Source organism: Schistocerca serialis, chromosome 5 (assembly GCF_023864345.2).
Source record: "Schistocerca serialis cubense isolate TAMUIC-IGC-003099 chromosome 5, iqSchSeri2.2, whole genome shotgun sequence".
Lineage (NCBI taxonomy): Eukaryota > Metazoa > Arthropoda > Insecta > Orthoptera > Acrididae > Schistocerca > Schistocerca serialis.
Genome location: NC_064642.1, coordinates 509,134,567 through 509,154,898, shown reverse-complemented (window position 1 = coordinate 509,154,898; position 20,332 = coordinate 509,134,567). Strand labels below are relative to the sequence as shown.

The 20,332-nt window shown below is 39.0% G+C and overlaps 1 protein-coding gene across 1 annotated transcript in view; it reads right to left on the bottom strand.

Annotated features, from left to right (window-relative positions):
* The window catches only part of LOC126482033 (dynein axonemal heavy chain 6-like), a 1,073,010-nt gene that overhangs the window by 431,873 nt on the left and 620,805 nt on the right, over positions 1–20,332 (bottom strand). Inside the window, exons 101-103 of the mRNA XM_050106005.1 lie at positions 16,319–16,480; positions 5,793–5,969; positions 4,589–4,785 (exon numbers count right to left, since the gene is read on the bottom strand). Of these exons, the coding sequence (XP_049961962.1) occupies positions 4,589–4,785; positions 5,793–5,969; positions 16,319–16,480 (536 nt within the window). The remainder of the gene's footprint in view (positions 1–4,588; positions 4,786–5,792; positions 5,970–16,318; positions 16,481–20,332) is intronic.

Sequence of the window (20,332 nt, the reverse complement as noted above, 5' to 3'; positions counted from 1 at the left end):
TACCCTCTGGGGGTAGATCAACACCTTCAACCCATTACATGCAGTCTCCCATCCTTCATCAAAGACACCAACCACTTTCTCGAACGCCTGGAATCCTTACTCAGTCTGTTACCCCCGGAAACCATCCTTGTAACCATTGATGCCACTTCCTTATACACAAATATTCCGCACGTCCAGGGCCTCGCTGGGATGGAGCACTTCCTTTCACGCCGATCACCTGCCACCCTACCAAAAACCTCTTTCCTCATTACCTTAGCCAGCTTCATCCTGACCCACAACTTCTTCACTTTCGAAGGCCAGACATACCAACAATTAAAGGGAACAGCCATGGGCACCAGGATGGCCCCCTCGTACGCCAACCTATTCATGGGTCGCTTAGAGGAAGCCTTCTTGGTTACCCAGGCCTGCCAACCCAAAGTTTGGTACAGATTTATTGATGACATCTTCATGATCTGGACTCACAGTGAAGAAGAACTCCAGAATTTCCTCTCCAACCTCAACTCCTTTGGTTCCATCAGATTCACCTGGTTCTACTCCAAATCCTATGCCACTTTCCTTGATGTTGACCTCCATCTGTCCAATGGCCAGCTTCACACGTCTGTCCACATCAAACCCACCAACAAGCAACAGTACCTCCATTATAACAGCTGCCACCCATTCCACATCAAACGGTCCCTTCCCTACAGCCTAGGTCTTCGTGGCAAACGAATCTGCTCCAGTCTGGAATCCCTGAACCATTACACCAACAACCTGAAAACAGCTTTCGCATCCCGCAACTACCCTCCCGACCTGGTACAGAAGCAAATAACCCGAGCCACTTCCTCATCTCCTCAAACCCAGAACCTCCCACAGAAGAATCCCAAAAGTGCCCCACTTGTGACAAGATACTTTCCGGGACTGGATCAGACTCTGAATGTGGCTCTCCAGCAGGGATACGACTTCCTCAAATCCTGCCCTGAAATGAGATCCATCCTTCATGAAATCCTCCCCACTCCACCAAGAGTGTCTTTCCGCCATCCACCTAATCTTCGTAGCCTCTTAGTTCATCCCTATGAAATCCCCAAACCACCTTCCCTACCCTCTGGCTCCTACCCTTGTAACCGCCGCCGGTGTAAAACCTGTCCCATGCACCCTCCCACCACCACATACTCCAGTCCTGTAACCCGGAAGGTGTACACGATCAAAGGCAGAGCCACGTGTGAAAGCACCCATGTGATTTACCAACTGATCTGCCTACACTGTGAAGCTTTCTATGTGGGAATGACCAGCAACAAACTGTCCATTCGCATGAATGGACACAGGCAGACAGTGTTTGTTGGTAATGAGGATCACCCTGTGGCAAAACATGCCTTGGTGCACAGCCAGCACATCTTGGCACAGTGTTACACCGTCCGGTTTATCTGGATACTTCCCACTAACGCCAACCTGTCAGAACTCCGGAGATGGGAACTTGCCCTTCAGTATATCCTCTCTTCTCATCACCTGCCAGGCCTCAATCTCTGCTAATTTCAATTTGCCGCCGCTCATACCTCACCTGTCTTTCAACAACATTTTTGCCTCTGTACTTCCGCCTCGCTGACATCTCTGCCCAAGCTGTTTGCCTTTACAAATGTCTGCTTGTGTCTGTGTACGTGCGGATGGATATGTGTGTGTGTGCGAGTGTATACCCCTTTTTTCTCCCTAGGGTAAGTCTTTCCGCTCCCGGGATTGGAATGACTCCTTACCCTCTCCCTTAAAACCCACATCCTTTCGTCTTTCCCTCTCCTTCCCTCTTTCCTGATGAGGCAACAGTTTGTTGAGAAAACTTGAATTTCATGTGTATGTTTGTGATTGTTTGTGTGTCTATCGACATGCCAGCACTTTCGTTCAGTAAGTCACATCATCTGTGTTTTTGATATATTTTTCCCATGTGGAATGTTTCCCTCTATTATATTCATATATATATGAACAATGAAGAGTCCATATCACATAGGTACATAAATATAGAAAAACTATGATGGTCTTACAATGAGTATACATAAGCAAGAAGGATGAGAAATGAAGGAGAACAAGCCAGATTGGAGTAAATTGTGATGCTTATTTAAGAAAAGTCAGTGTAGCGAATACTCAGATAAATTGATAAATAGCAGGATAATGGGGCTTGAACAAAATAGGTAGACATAGTATCTACCATGAGTTGAATAATCTGTGTCGAAATACTATCTACTAAGATTATATGAGATGAAAGGAGAGGGGGACTCTAGGGTTTTAAATGAGGTACTAAGAAGTGAGAGTGAAGTGTAAAATAGATTTTTATTTTACTCCGAAATATTTAATTATAGTGTATATAAAGATGTATACTAGGGCAATGAACCATGAGGCCTACTCATAAAGGATAAGGGTGGCCTACCCAGCATTTTCTAAGGATATACAGCAGGCATACCTACATAGAAATAGGATGACCTGTGGCGTGATGACTAGGGGTGTTTTATAAAGGGGTGTACCTACCAAAACGGAAGGAGGAAGTGAATTCATAGGGTCAACACCATTGTAAGATATAGGTACTGATGCTAGGGGAAAAGGACAGCATCGTGACAGAAGTCACATATTTAGTAGGAATTACTCTGATAAGTTTGAATTCTATATATCACTGACATTATTATGTTTTATGTGAATTTACAAGTGTTGAAAAGAACACTCTCAGTTGCCCAGAGTTCCTCCAGACTACAAACTAATATAAACAATGATACTAGTACGTACTAAGGAAAAAATAGTACAAGGAATTAGAATAATGAGTAACGTACTCAAGTGTCATGAACACCTGGAGCTTACGATTGGAAACTAAGGGTTTAATCCTCATGATTCCTAGATATAAGAAAACAAACTCCATAATTGATGAAAATGTTCACATATTTCTAATTAAAGTAAAATCAAAAAAAATAAGGAATAACTAAATAATAAGAAAAAAGGTCTTCACGGTTATGAAAAGAACAAGGTATGCTATTGAAATATGAATTGTTATTATATGTCATATAAATGTACATAATGACTGTATATAAAATATCCTGTGTTCGATCGGGGAGGGGGGAATGACTTCTGCGTAAATTATAGAACCATTTGGCCTTCCTCCATCTCAAACACATGATATTTTAAATAGAAGTGGGAGATAGACGAATCCAACCTACTGTGCATTGCATGTTTGTGTGTGCAGGTCTAAAAACAGTCATGAGAAAATTGTGGACACTGCGACATGTACCTGCTGGATGATTCATAGAGTTTCAGTGTATGTGTAGAGCTGAACAAGGGTGTTTATGTATTATTCTGTGATTTTAGTGAGTGCGATGATTGTTAAGGACAAATGAAGAAATGAGGTTAGACTTTCAAGTAATTCATGTGTTGGACTTGAGAGAAGCAAGGCATCTTGATAAATTATTTGTTTGTTAAACCAGTGCCATTGTAAATATGTTTAATCAAGTCTAATGCAAGACGAATCAGTTGACTTGCAAACATTCGAATATTTATGTGAGAAATGGTGAATTTGTTCTTTGTTGGAAGTTGAAATATACCAAAACCAAACAAAAGTATTCTGCAAGTATCCACTTATTTCATGAGTAGAGATAGATAGATAGATAGATAGATAGACAGATAGATAGATAGAGAGAGAGAGAGAGAGAGAGAGAGAGAGGCTAATAAATTCCGTTAACCAGCAGTATTCTTTGGAGAAGAAGTTTTTGGAGATCGATGTAGCTGGGAATCCAGAGAAGAAGCTTGGCAGTGCTTACCAAGTAAGTCAACTGAGGTGAGAGAGGTGTGAATTTTGCAAACCAACTCCACATCGATTCTTGTTGCCTAAAGTGTTAGAAGGTGTATTTGTAATTGTTAAATGTTTGCATGTGTAAAACTGTACCATAAGAACAATAAAACACAATATAGCTAGGTGCAGTTTTACAGTACTCACAACAGTCTGCAGTGGACTCCTGTCAGATTAAAGCTGTGTGCTAGACTGAGAATCAGACTCAAAACCTTTCCTCCTGTGTGCAATGTTCTCCTACGCTGTGGTTATGTGATTACTCAACATTATTTTTCTTCCAGGCATGTTAGTTCAGCAAAGCATGCAGGAGAGCTTCTGTGAAATTAAGAAAGTAGGAGAGAGGTACTGGGAGAACTGAAGCTGTGAAGGTGCATCATGTATCAAGGCTGTATAATTTCAGTTGGCCAGAGCATTTTCCCATTAGATGGAAGGTTTCAGATTCAAGTTCATGCCTTGTACATAGTTTTAATCTACCAGGAAGTTTTCAGTGTTAGTATTCATAATGCTGTTTCATCAGATTACAATAAACTGATATTTAGTTTTTAGCTACATATTTGAACTTTAAGGTAATCTCAGAATTTGTTTCCTTAGAATAGTACACTTTACATAGTGATGCAAAGTTTCTTCTGTGTATTCTGTTAATAGCTCATCTTTTATGTTTTAAATAGTTCATGATATATTCTCTTATAGCAAAAGATAGTGATACACAAGATGTATCATTACTGTATAGAAAAGTTAGCCTTTTTTTACAACTACTTAAGATGTTGAGGTGAATTTAGACACAGAAAATGAACTTACTTCACACCCATAAGAAGACATACAGATTCCATAACAAATTTGACTAGTTGTGGTGGCTTAGTAAACACACGAAGTTCATTGATATCATTCTTATTGAGTGATTCCAGAGCCTTCATAGCTGCTTCCATTGCTGGCAGTGCTGCATCTAGATCACGTTGTGCTTCATCTGCTAGCTGCTGAGTTTCCTGAGCTTTTACCTACAATTATGAAAAAAATTATATCTTAATCTTTAAAGTTCTCTTCTGTCTGCATTATCACAATCATAAGGACTAGATAAACATAATGAAGCTACATGCAACCAAGAAACAACTTCATCTGCATATATTGCATCCTGATATCCCACACCTGCCACTCAGTGAATAAAGAAAATCATATGGAGCACCATCACTCTCTCTTATCAAACTTGAAATGCTCCAACTTGATGGATGTAGAAATTTTTAAAAGAATTGGAAACTTGCTAAGCAATTTCCATTGTTTTTAGTAAGATGTGCTGATGCTACAGTATTCATTTGGACAACAGTGTAGAAAGTGTCGCAAAACCAGTAAAGTGCAAAATCCAAGCATTTTGCACATTTCTTTAGATGAATTTATGTACATCAGTGACTTTCAGTATATTCTTTGTGTTCAAGTAAAATCACGAATGTCAAATAAACTTGCTTCAAATACACAGATACAGGTGCAATTTAAATATGCTTTTTGAGTTAAACAATTGCATATGTCATATTATGTTTTGAAGTTTCGAATTTTAAGTATGACAAACAACTGTATTTCATGCAACAGCATCAGTTGCAAGTTTCCTTTATGCTTCATAAAATTCTGGCTGTGAGCCCTTGTTCAAAAAAGCCTTTCACACCAAATTTCAGAGGATATCTACATAATTGTGTATATTCAAGATCCCCACAACTCACCTCAGATTGTTGCTCATGTCAAATGCAGCCACAGTCCTAATTAGGCCCCAGTGGCCATAGACAGTAGCCATGTGAATGAGCCATGCTTATGTTAATATGTGTGTGTGTTTTATGCTTCTGAAAATGGGCTTTTTCAAAGTTAAAAGTTTAGCAGTCTTTTATTGTGTCTGTCTGCGAGTCAATGCCTCCTCATGTGTGCAGCAGTCTATCTTTTTCATATTGTTGTTATTGTCCTCGACTTTCCATTGTTTGGCATATTCCTCTCTGTTACAAAAAAATGGTGAAATGATAGATACCTTTACGACTGCTTCATCTGCCACCACAATCTTCCTCACTTTATCTGCTTGAGCCTGCTCTTTTACTAAATGCTTCATAAGTTCAACTGCGTCTATTGATTTCTGCTTCAGTTCTGGTTCCATTGCAGTCAATTCAATCTTCATTCTATCGATTAATTCATTTGTTTCATACAGTTTCTGTAAATGAATCATTAAAATGTATTTAAATTTTGAGTTACTTTAAAACGTTCTTAGAGAAATAATGGGAAAGATGAATGATAGCTACCATACACTTGTTTACAATATCAACCAAAAATTGCATAAATACAGCAGTGGGGTGATTATGATTTTTGTCTTTGGGGCATACAATAAGTATACCTGTACTGTTTTCATCTTTGAAAATATTATCTATGTATAAAACAATGGTTCAGATAGACATGGATGGCTAATCACTGAGAGTTGAAGAAGAGCAAGGGAGGGGTAGAGCTTAGTGATTCTGACAGATAAAAATATTTTACTTATCAGTTGGCCTAGTTGGCTGGACAAAAACAAAATCTCAAATGTTGAACACATTCTTTTCATTATTACCTAAGGTATAGGACAATTTGTATTTAGAGAAACCAGTGTCCCTTCTCCTGAATTAAAAATAAGTGCCACATACAGGCAAGATTTTCTCACTAGACAAGGCGCTCTTAAATCTTAATTTTAAAAACATAAATATTATCAAGTTTTAAAGATCATTAAACTCTTCTATTGAACATAAGCAGCAAATAAAATTGTTCTTATAGTTTTTAACCAAACAAAATATCACCTACTTATAGACTACTTGAGAACCATATGAAAAGGACACTAAAAGTAGGTTCTGTGGCAATGGTTTCCTCCTTATACGATTGCTGCAAGAAATAACTCTGAAACAGCCATGTGTTCAAAAGATGCTCACAAAATAGAAGTCTCTGTTTAATGAAATGCTGGCATATCTGACTTGTCAAGAAACACGAATTTACCAAAACACATGACTGCTTTCATATTTCAAATTGGTGTAGCTTATGATTAACATACATTACAAAGAGCATGAGTTAGAAGACTGTGACTTATTCTTAATTCTGTTTACACCACTCCTTTCCATTCATATGACTCAAAGTATATTTGCTTAACAAGCAATGTATGTACTATTCCTAACCACTCATTCACCCAATGGCATGTGACTTTTTTTCTTCAACAAGGTAGGAAACATCACCAAAGAAAACTACTTTTATTATTGCAATCATCCCTTGCTTGCATCTCAGCTGGGTCATTCTTATGAAGTCCAGTTGACATGGTGACCATCAGAATGACATGGAATGAAATTGTTTCAGAAATGCATGAAGAAAGAGTTACCAATTTAATCTGATTCTGAGACATTTCAGAGCCCACTACAGTAATGAAAGGATGATTAGCTGGAGCTAGAAGAAGTGAGTCATGACAGAAGTCAGTTTTAGAGGAAAAGTGGCATGCTAGGTTTCTGATGAGCAGCAGCAGCCAGCGAAAGGCACACAGAACCTGTACAAATTGATAGAGACATGAAAGGTGCAGGAAGCCTCTCTAAATATTTCTGTACAGATACTGATGGATTACTGGTCTGTGTTCCACTTCACATGCCGCAGCTGCTCCCATGAGTTACGGAGTGAGTCATCCAACACCAAGCACATCACCTGTAAAGGTGTGTGTGCGAGCGTATACCAGTCCTTTTTTCCCCCTAAGGTAAGTCTTTCCGCTCCCGAGATTGGAATGACTCCTTACCCTCTCCCTTAAAACCCACATCCTCTCATCTTTCCCTCTCCTTCCCTCTTTCCTGATGAAGCAACCGTTGGTTGCGAAAGCTTGAATTTTGTGTGTATGTTTGTGTTTGTTTCTGTGTCTATCGACCTGCCAGCGCTTTTGTTTGGTAGTCACATCATCTTTGTTTTTAGATATATTTTTCTCACGTGGAATGTTTCCCTCTATTATATAAGTACAATCATACATTATATATATATATATAGAGGAAACATTCCACGTGGGAAAAATATATCTAAAAACAAAGATGATGTGACTTACCAAATGAAAGTGCTGGCAGGTCGACAGACACACTAACAAACACAAACATACACACAAAATTCAAGCTTTCGCAACAAACTATTGCTTCATCAGGAAAGAGGGAAGGAGAGGGAAAGACGAAAGGATGTGGGTTTTAAGGGAATGGGTAAGGAGTCATTCCAATCCCGGGAGCGGAAAGACTTACCTTAGGGCGAAAAAAGGACGGGTATACACTCGCACACACACACACAAATGCATCCACACATATACAGACACAAGCAGACATATTTAAAGACAAAGAGTTTGGTAAGAGATGTCAGTCGAGGCGGAAGTGCAGAGGCAAAGGTGTTGTTGAAAGACAGGTGAGGTATGAGTGGCGGCAACTTGAAATTAGCGGAGATTGAGGCCTGGTGGATAACGAGAAGAGAGGATATATTGAAGAGCAAGTTCCCATCTCCGGAGTTCGGATAGGTTGGTGTTAGTGGGAAGTATTCAGATAACTCGGACGGTGTAACACTGTGCCAAGATGTGCTGGCTGTGCACCAAGGCATGTTTAGCCACAGGGTGATCCTCATTACCCACAAACACTGTCTGCCTGTGTCCATTCATGCGAATGGACGGTTTGTTGCTGGTCATTCCCACATAGAATGCGTCACAGTGTAGGCAGGTCAGTTGGTAAACCACGTGGGTGCTTTCACACGTGGCTCTGCCTTTGATCGTGTACACCTTCCGGGTTACAGGACTGGAGTAGGTGGTGGTGGGAGGGTGCATGGGACAGGTTTTACACCGGGGGCAGTTACAGGGGTAGGAGCCAGAGGGTAGGGAAGGTGGTTTGGGGATTTCATAGGGATGAACTAAGAGGTTACGAAGGTTAGGTGGACGGCGGAAAGACACTCTTGGTGGAGTGGGGAGGATTTCATGAAGAATGGATCTCATTTCAGGGCAGGATTTGAGGAAGTCGTATCCCTGCTGGAGAGCCACATTCAGAGTCTGATCCAGTCCTGGAAAGTATCCTGTCACAAGTGGGGCACTTTTGTGGTTCTTCTATGGGAGTTTCTGGGTTTGAGAGGACGAGGAAGTGGCTCTGGTTATTTGCGTCTGTACCAGGTCGGGAGGGTAGTTGCGGGATGTGAAAGCTGCTTTCAGGTTGTTGGTGTAATGGTTCAGGGATTCCAGACTGGAGCAGATTCGTTTGCCACGAAGACCTAGGCTGTAGGGAAGGGACCGTTTGATGTGGAATGGGTGGCAGCTGTCATAATGGAGGTACTGTTGCTTGTTGGTGTATTTGATGTGGACGGACATCTGAAGCTGGCCATTGGACAGGTGGAGGTCAACATCAAGGAAAGTGGCATGGGATTTGGAGTAGGACCAGGTGAATCTGATGAAACCAAAGGAGTTGAGGTTGGAGAGGAAATTCTGGAGTTCTTCTTCACTGTGAGTCCAGATCATGAAGATGTCATCAATAAATCTGTATCAAACTTTGGGTTGGCAGGCCTGGGTAACCAAGAAGGCTTCCTCTAAGCGACCCATGAATAGGTTGGTGTACGAGGGGGCCATCCTGGTACCAATGGCTGTTCCCTTTAATTGTTGGTATGTCTGGCCTTCGAAAATGAGGTTTTAGGTAGGGTGGCAGGTGATCGGCATGAAAGGAAGTGCTCCATCAAAGCGAGGCCCTGGATGTGCGGGATATTTGTGTATAAGGAAGTGGCATCAATGGTTACAAGGATGGTTTCCAGGGGTAACAGATTGGGTAACGATTCCATGCGTTCGAGAAAGTGGTTGGTGTCTTTGATGAAGGATGGGAGACTGCATGTAATGGTTTGAGGGTGTTGATCTACGTAGGCAGAGATACGTTCTGTGGGGGCTTGGTAACCAGCTACAATGGGGCGGCCGGGATGATTGGGTTTGTGAATTTTAGGAAGAAGGTAGAAGGTAGGGGTGCGGGGTGTCAGTGGGGTCAGGAGGTTGATGGAGTCAGGTGAAAGGTTTTGTAGGGGGCCTAAGGTTCTGAGGATTCCTTGAAGCTCCGCCTGGACATCAGGAATGGGATTACCTTGGCAAACTTTGTATACATTTACACGCAGTTTTTTCGAAATTTTCCCGAATTTCTCCATCCTTTAACATGTTTTGGCAGCAACACAATCACCTAACCTTTGTGCACATCTTTGTCTACCAACCCAAGTTCACCACAGGATCAACATAGCCCTGCTTTAACCAACACTTTTTCGCCTTTTTTCACAACAGATCTCCAGTTACTTTCTAGTTCACCTTTATCTCTCCCATGTATTTTTATTTTCATTTTCATTTCAGCCTCATGGTACACTTTCCACCTTCTAATACCATCTCACCCTCAGAACACCCCCACAACGACCCCATTAAGTTATATATATATACATAATAGACGGAAACATTCCACGTGGGAAAAATATATCTAAAAACAAAGATGATGTGAATTACCAAACAAAAGTGCTGGCAGGTCGATAGACACACAAACAAACACAAACATACACACAAAATTCAAGCTTTCGCAACCAACGGTTGTTTCATCAGGAAAGAGGGATGGAGAGGGAAAGACGAAAGGATGTGGGTTTTAAGGGAGAGGATAAGGAGTCATTCCAATCCTGGGAGCGGAATTCCAATCGCGGGATTGGAATGACTCTCCCTTAAAACCCAAATCCTTTCGTCTTTCCCTCCCCTTCCCTCTTTCCTGATAAAGGAACCGTTGGTTGCAAAAGCTTGAATTTTGTGTGTATGTTTGTGTTTGTTTGTGTGTCTATCGACCTGCCAGCGCTTTTGTTTGGTAAGTCACATCATCTTTGTTTTTATATTTATGGTTACATAATTGTGAGAGTGAATTTGAAGTAGTACAATGTTTACAATAGGGTTTTTGGTGTAAGAAAATTGTATTAACAGTTGTGCAGTATCAGTTCCTATAATAGTAGTGATACATCTAAATCATGGCAGTAGCAGTGGGTGATGAAACTGTAAATTTGTGAATGCAATCTATAGAAAAACTGCTGAAACAGTTTATGAAGATGGCGTATGATGGGTTCAATAAGGTAAAAATATGAAACATGTGGCTAGCCAACTGAATGGAAGAATCAGTGTTTTAGGAAAAAAGTTGAGAAGAGTAAAGGGATTAGGTAGTCAGATACAGGATGTAGAAGACCACTTGGCCACAGAAACAGAATGACAACATGAATTGTGGAAAAAAAGGAGGATTTCATTAATATATTGAAACAGGTAGAAGAAGAAAGATGGATGGTGCAGAGTGGCAATGACTTTAGATTTGTTTATTTTAAGGGACAAGTAGGACCATTGTTGTATGCTGGCAGTACAAGACCACAAAAGTAGTAAAAGATGTACATGAACGGTCTGAAAGAAGAAGAATGAGATAGAAATAATAGCACTTGGTAGTGGTTGATGAACTAAACTCAGAAGTTGGAAACTTTAAATAATAATTTTATTAATTTCAATCTAAATGGAGAGGAAACCTTTGTCATATTCTAAAAAATAATGAAAAGTAATTTATCTGATCAGAGGGGGTAATCAAAACCATGTAAATTTTGTAATAAGTCATTTAGAGGGTGATGCTGCCCAACAGGGTATATCACATGTAAAGAAATTTATATTATATACTGACACTGAGTAATACTTAAAAACCAAAGGACAAAATAGTTTTGAAGAAGAAATGACCACAAAACTATTAACAAACTGATGTTTATTTACATACTGTGTTATTTCTCATAATTAGAGAAATGAGTTTATATTGCAGAAATGCAGTATATAGTCAACTGAACAAGGATTCTACAAGTTCTTTAATGAAGGAACTCCCTTTGCACTCTTATTGTGACATCTTAACTTTTAAAGTCCACAAAAGCTATTTTTATTTTTCTATGTGCTGAATTTCTCCAACTGACAACTATTTCATCACATTTTTCTGCAGCCATTTTGTCTTAGCTTTCTTAGCTTTCTTATACTTAGTATTTATTTCGTGAATGCCTTATATTTCCATATTCCTTTCTTTTGCTGCACATTTTTGTATTACCTACTATTGTTGGGTAACTGAAGTATTTCCTCTATTGCTCATGACTTCTTTGCTTTGCTAATCCATTGTTCCTGGTAATGTACAAGCTGTAGTTGGAGCTGTTCAGAACAGTTATTACAGATACAGTATGTGATGCATAGCTGTTTGACATACAAGCAGTCAGGAGAATACGCATGAACAGAACAATTACTTAAATTGCTGATGTTTTATAATAACTTTTACAGCAAAGAGTAATAATGGGAAGTTAAATATGCAATGTTAAAAAACAAAAAACAGATTTATGGTACCACATCTATTTAGTAGAGAAAAAAATCTGAAAATGGAAGTACAATGAGAAACAGAGAAAAATAGTTACCAGATAGAGTTAGATGTACCCACAGCCTGAATATTCACTTTACCTTCTGGTGACAAAAGAGTGAAAATAAATGGAAAAACAAGTATTACAGGAAAAATAAAGGACACTGGCCAATGTTGGTTGGTGTCTAGTTCACAGTGAAGATGAGAATGTTACTGGTATGGGAAGAAAGTATGTTGTAAATTTGTTTCTGGACTATTTAGGAAAGGTATTGTCTGTGTATTAAGGTATTTGCAAGGTTTTTGGCATATCTGAATAAGCACTATAGACTCAGCAAGGTTACTGACATATTTGAATGAGCACCAGATATGCAACATCCATTTGTGCCAAGGTAGTAGAAGAGGTACTTCTTCACATGAAACATGGAAGTGCTGTCAAAAAAGAGTAGAGTAGAGTATAATTGAGTTTTATTGGCCCTAGTAATAATATAGTACACAAGTGGTACATTATGATGTAGAGAAAGTCAATGTATGACAAAAATAATACGAAATAATTAAAATTAACATTAATTTCACTATACTACATTAAATGGCCATTGAGTTACAAACTACAGAGGAAATATTGTACAGAGTTAAAGAGAAGATATTATAAAGCAGAAACAGCAAGTACTACATTGGCAGATTAATATTTCTATAACAGCAACATTTATGTGGTAAGTCATTAAGGCTCTAATAATATTTATGTGATATATCACTAAGTCTAAGACAAAAAACTTTACTGTAAGAGTCTTTAGTGTGTAACTGTTGGTTAGTGCATTTAATTATTTAATTGTACAGAGACTTTTATGGAGCCATCTGATGGGTAGAAATTAACATTAATTTTAGAAAAAGCAAATTTCAGAGTAAATTTTGAATTTATGGCAGCTAATAGTGTTGAATAATTCATTGGGTGTGGGCACAACATATAATGTAACCATTGGTACTAGTACAAAGAAATGAGTGGCATACCAGAACACTACTTTACACTACCCCATTTCTGTCTCATTACCATCAGTAATACAGGTGGACAACTATACTCTACACTTTTCACAATTACTTCCTTGAAATACTTACACACACGATGCAACATTCACACTTTGCAAAGGGATGTTGTCTATCAGATCAAATAAGTAAATAAATAAATACTTTCTCACTTAGGCAGCTGAATCTTTTAGGAGCACCTAATGCAGATAGTGATAAGACACAAGCTCACAGCATAGATGTCATAACTGCTCACAGGGATTATGGGAAACATATCAGAAGGCATAGCAAAAGGTTTTCTTAGCTTCTTAAATATAACTATGCAATGATCAGCAGGTAGTTCACCACTTGTGTGAAAATGATTGTCGTACACTTTAGTTCTTTATGTAAAATAAGGGAAAGGCATCCACTTACCTACAGTATAGATTTTGCTCTTTCATAGTAGAAGTACACACATTCACACACACACTAGAACACAGTCATCCAAACACACACTCCCATGACCATGACAAGACTGATTATTTTAAAGCAGTTGCTTGGGATGAAGGAGGTAGGGAGACCGTAGGAGAAGATGCAAGACTGGGGTAATGAGTGTAAGGAATCATATTTCATAAATAATAATAATTTTGTACCATAGGTAATATTGGCATAAAACAAAACAAATATTAATTGATGAATCTTCACCTATACGTGATAGCGGGCAGATGTATCATGAGTTCTGCTGTGTTAATATTGTTAAGGGGAATGTGTATTCCAACTGTACATTAAAGAAGTGTTATAGAAAGTTATTAGGAAAACAAAGTTTATCCATTCATTCAAATTCTGTTCATCATTTCGCTCGCACTGAGAATCCTGCATCCAGAGGATCGAAGCACACAGGAAGAATTTGCATGAGCAGAGGGGCGAACCAGAACCAGTATTGTCATACCAATCTCCATGCACAATAGCAGTAAAAGGAAAAGGATGTATGTAAATTTACAAATGTTAACCTAATAATGTATTGAATATTGAAGGTCTGTTGATATTAATGCCAGCTAAAGTTCATTCAGGATATGAGTACTTTCCAAATTCTTTCAATTATTCTCCACAAAGATACTATTTATGAGAAAGAAGCAGGTCTTTCGACAGATTGATTCTGTAGCTGCACAAAACAGAAATAGTACGAAGGATAGAACATAAAACAGATATGGAAAGAGGGAAGGAGAGAGGGAGATGGGGGAAAGCAAAGGAAGGTAGAAGATGGAGAGGGGAGGAAGCAAGGGGGTGGAAGAGGTAGGGGAAGGGACTAGGGGTAAAGGAGGGGAATGTGGAGACGAAGAGGGAGGCAGGGAAAGGGGAGGGAAAGGGAGAGGAGTGAAAAGGGGAGATAGATAGATATAGAGAGAGAGAGAGGGGGAGAGAGAGAGAGAGAGAGAGAGAGAGAGAGAGAGAGAGAGAGAGACAGAGAGAGAGAGAGAGAGAGAGAGAGAGAGAGATAATGGAGGGAGGGAGAGAGAGGGGGGGGGGGGGGAGTGGATGAAAGCAGTACACAATTTGAATGGGGAAAGAGTGGTGTGGACAGAAGAGAGAAAGAAAGGTCATGTGAGGCAGTGGAAAACAAGTTAACAGAAGTTTAGGCCAGAGGAATTGAGAGAGCACAGAAGAGACAATTCCCACCTGCATACTTAAGAGAAACCAGTGCTGAAAGGGAGTATTCACACCAAGGGCTTGCATAGGGAAGCAGCTGTTGCAACATGTTCAGCAGCTGGATAGTTCACAGTCTGTCAATTTTTGGCTGTTGCCATTCATCCAAGTAGACAGTGTGTTACTTGTCATGTGCACAGAAAATGCTCTGGTAAGGTTACTATATATTTTGACATCTGTTTCCACTGCAGATGCAGCATCCACAGTTGGCAAGACTGTAAGGAAAAGACTTTTTGAGATGGAATGGGTGACAGCTGTCAAAGGGGAGGTACCGTTGGTGGATGGTGCACTTAAGATGAATGGATGTACTTGTGGGATCATCTGGGAGGGGGCATTGACATCCATGAAGGTGGCTCACTGAGTTCATAAGGAATGGCTGAAGTAAATATCTGAGAGCATATGTTGAGGCTAAGGAGGAAGGAGCAAAGATTTTCCTTGCTAGGACTCCAGACCACAAAAATGTCATCAATGAATCTGAACCAGGCAAGGTGGTTTGGTTTTGACTGAATAGGATGGATTCCTCCAGATGCCTCATAAAGAAGTTGGCATAGAATGTTGTCATGCTAGTACCCTGGCAGCAAGAAGGATTTGTTCACAGATTTGGATTTCAGGAGTGAAATTGCAGGTCAAAATGTTGTTGGTTTGGATGGTTAGATATCAGGAAGATGTTGGGGCAGGTAGTGTTCCATGGCCTTAAGGCCATGGGCATGGGGGATGTTGGTGCATAAGTAAGGGGCATTCACAGTGACCAAGAAGGTGTCTGGTGGTAATGGAACAGGAACTGTGGAGAGGCAGCGAAGGAAATGAGCAGTTTCTTGAATGCAAGATGGTAGGTAATGGGCAATAGTTTGGTGGTGTTGGTCGAAATGATGGTACATGTTCACTCTGTGGGAACACTGCACCAAGCCAAAATGGGAAGACAAGTACAGAAGACTATAGGGTTGCTGCAGTCAGAAGGCAGATGGTTTCTCATGTCAGGTTTTGGGGTGGACCTAAGCCGTTATTATTATTTTGCTATTTATAAACCTGCCTGGGTTCCTTGGATTTGCTTAAGTAACATTTCTGGCTGTTCATATCAAGTACATGGCAACTTTGACTCATGACTCCTTATTTCATTAAACTCACAACTTGGATAGTCAGATCTACCAGTTTTTCTGCAAAGTGCCATCCACAAACTGCATGTGATTACACATTTTCTGCACCCAACAATTCCTTTTCTATGAACAATACTGTTGTGTAGATAATACAGAAAGTTTCATATAACTCTAGAGTTGACTTATTATTGCATACTTCAAAGATATAACTGTTACATGTCAATTTATAAGTTTTACATTAACATATCTTCTTACACAAAATTGTTCTGATTTTTATGTATTTAAGCAAATACACTTTAGCTGTTCTTAAAGTATATTACCTTATTGTACTGGTAGCTTTATTTACATCTTACCCGTAGGCCATTAGCAATACGGTCATGTTTCTTTTGTAACTGGTCTGTCTTATTCTGCAGCATAGTCAAGTACAGCTTCAAGAGTTCCAAGTAGCTACTTGGAGTTGTGTAATAATACCGCCGCATTTCGTTGTAGAAACGTATAGTCATTTGTGCCACACTCTGCATTTTAAGATCACAGATTAGTTAGGTGTACATGCAATAGTTATTGGCATTTAAAGTAATGATTCTGGAAAATAAGCTACAGCTGCATGAAAACACTCAGGCAGCTCATTAGTTAAGTAGTTATATGTTCACTGTCTAAACTGAATGATACAAAGGGGGACCAAAAAATAACGAGAATCTTTTTACAATAAAACATGTACTTGATGGAACATTTTGAAACCGGAAACACCTTGAAAATGATGTCTTCCAAGCATAATACACTTGTCTCAAATATTTTCCATTTGTGCAAAAAGATTTAAACTCATCTGAAGTAAGGTTGTTTAGTGTCTTTCTTCTCTTCTTCTACATCTTGAAAACACTTCCTTGCATTTTTTTTTTTTTTTTTTTTTTTTTTTTTTTTTTTTTTTTTTTTTTTTTTTTTGGGGTGGGGGGTGGGGGGGGGGGGGGGGGGGGAGGAATATAACAAAGTCACAGAGCGCCAGATCCAGTGAATGGGTTGTGTGAGAAACTACTGTCATTTGGTTTTTAGCCAAAATCTGCCTGTCATGCTGTGTGCACAGGTGCATTGTTGTGCTGACAAAGTTAGTCTCCTGACTGCAAAAATGTATGTCTTTTTTTCTCACTGCTTCACATTATCATTTAACAATTGGAAAGTAGTTATGTTGGTTAACTGTCGAACCCTGGGAAGCAAATTCATGGTGGCCAATCCCTGTGATGTGGAAAAAACAAACCACCATTTTCTACACATGTGATTTCAGCTTCCATGATTTCTTTGTACTTGGTGAAGAAGGGGTCTTTCAGTGGTTGCATTGTTCCGTGGTTTCTGCATTGTATCCATAACACCTTGATTCACTGAATGCGCTGATTTTTGCATAAAAGGCTGGGTCAGTTTCTGACTGTTTTTACCATTCCTGGAACATACACTAATGATTCACTCTCTGGTCAACAGAAAGCATGCGCAGAACAAATTTTGCTGCAACAAAATTTCATCTTCAGTCAAAGTTCATTGATGAACTCCAGGATATTCCAGTCATGTCCATCAACTCATTGATTGTTTTATGATGATCAAACATTCCCATAACATGGACTTTTTTAAAATGTTTCCCTGTTTTTCTGGAAGTTGAGGGACATCCCTGTTGTGATTCACTTTCAATTGACATTTGGCCACTTTTAAAATGGGAAAACCAGTAATAAACCCTTGTGTAGCTCAAAGCTTCCACCACATAAGCTATCCAAAGCATTGTGACAGTTTCTGCTGCAGGCTCTCTAACAGGGAACAGAACCTGATGTTAGCACATTGATATTTAATGTCTGCCATTGAAAAATCACTTAACACATGAAACAGTGCTTACAAACACAATCAAACTGACTACAATAGTGTTCCCACACCAATGCTGCTTGGACAACTGTTACAAAATCATGTCTAGTGAAGGCAGTGGGAGAAATCAAAACAAGTGTTCTGTCAACTGCTAGAGAAAAATTCTTGTTATTATTGGGTCCTTCCTCCTATATTAAATGAGATAGACATTTCCGTTGTCAAGATATTAATGAAAATAATTTTCAATAGGAGTACATACCATTCATTTACACATAAGTATTTGCAGTAAAGAAACACAATTTAATAGTGAACTCAAAATGTGTCCTTCTAACAGTGATTAATTATTTACAAGAAATTAATTAGAAAATATTTATATATCAGTGGTTAAAATCCTTAGCTCTTTGAATGGTTGTTTGCAAACTTAGTGAATTTCTTTACTGATCCCATAAATCATGATTTACTATGTAGTTCGTACATAGCCTATTAGACAGGATGCTATGTTTGAAATATTAATACAATTTATACACAATATGATTCTGAAATAAAATGCAAAATATATTGAATATTGGTAACATAATTCTAAGGACAAATGACAAGACTGAAATCAGTAAGTATTGTTATAAATGTGTGATAAATTATGTGCATGAAACTTTGTAAATGTGAAATTTATTTTTGACTTACAAAGCTCCTTTGTATACAACGTTTGAAGTAGTATGATTAATTGCATGAACAAAGAGTTTGTCTGCTTCACTAACACAGAAGACAGCTATGTAGTGCTCACCATGTGAAAAGGAACTAACACTAAGGTCCACACACACAACATGCAGCGTCTAGCCTTGTGCTTTGTTTATGGTGATGGCATAACATAAGCTCACCAGCTATTGTGTATGTTTAAAGCAAAATGGCAAATCATTAGGAATCTGCATGATTCAGGATATAAAAACTCACTCGCCTATGCCATTTCTCATCATAATTTCTGCTTTATGGTGTATTGTTGGAGAGAAGGAACTTTAAGCCTCATTCCATTATACAATTTTGCTGGGCTTCAATTTCACAATGTAACAATTGAAATTACATTTTTCAAATACATTTTGTGTGATACAAGGGTTAATGACAGAACATTGCCCATTCAGATATTTTATGATCTCTCAAAGGCTTTTGACTATGCGAGTCCTGAAATTCTTCTAGATAAGCATAAGTATTGTGGTATGAGTAGGACGGTTCAAATGGTTTAATTCATATTTAACAGGAATAATGTTAAAGGTTGAAGTTAACAGTACAGACAGTCTGCAAAATCAGCAGAGTCCTTTACCAGAGGAGGTACCAAGAATGAAATTCCAGAACGTTACATAGCAAGAAAATCTCGGAAAAAATGAAAGTACTAATATTAAGTGACAGTCATGTAAGAGATTGTGCTCAAATATTGCAAGACAAACTAGGGCCCTCATACCAGGTAAAAAGCATAGTAAAACCTGGTGCCCCACTAAAAGAGGTGATAAAAAACACAGAAAAATTGACAAGAAGCTTCAGTACACGTGATACTTTGATTGTAATAGGGGGTTCTAACGACATAGACAAACCTCTCGATATAATGTTGAAGCATGTGGTATAACCAGTGGAACCACTACTCACTCTACGTCACAAAATGAATATCATTATCCATCCTATACCCAGGAGATATGATGTTCAAAACTTAAATAGTAAAATTAATACTGTAAACCTCCACCTGATGCAGGCTCTGAATTTAGCAAAACATGCAAACAAAAAAAGAATTGCCGTGAACTTTGAAATAGAGAGACTAGCCAGAAACCACTTCACAACACATGGCTTACACCTAAACAAATGTGGCAAGGAGACTATCTGTAATAGAATGGCCTTCCTGACAACTATGGGGGACAATAAGAAACCAAACATCGGAAACCATAAACATACGCAAATAAGCAATTGGATGAAGACAAACAAGATGGGAAATAAAAAGAGTAACAGTGGCCATACTGTGCAAACTACACTAGACAAATGGGTCACAAAGTCACAGATACGAAACACAAACCCCCTGACCCCTCAAAAAGGTCAGGAACCTGAAAGGATCAATAATGTGATGGTGAAAATTATCGAGACATCCCACCAAAATGTCAATGTGATGCCTCAGCAGTGTGAAGTGCATGTGGATACTTTTCAGGCCCACCTGGAAGATGAGTCGGCTGCCAAGGACGACCAACAGAACCAGCATAACTGCTCAGAAGTCAACATACCTGGAATACAGCACATTTTAAACTAAAGGTCAGTGACACAGTAAATATGACTTCGAGCCCCCTGAGTAAACCCCACTCAGACCTGAAAATCTATTATCACAATGTCCAACCCTTGAGCAACAAAACTGATGACTTTAGCATTTTGCTGACCAGTGAACTCAGTGATATCTCAGTAGTATGCCTAGCAGAGCACTGGCTCTGCACTGATGTAGTTAAGTTAATCTCACTACCAAACTTCAAATTGTGTGAACACTAATCCAGATCAAACGATGGACATGG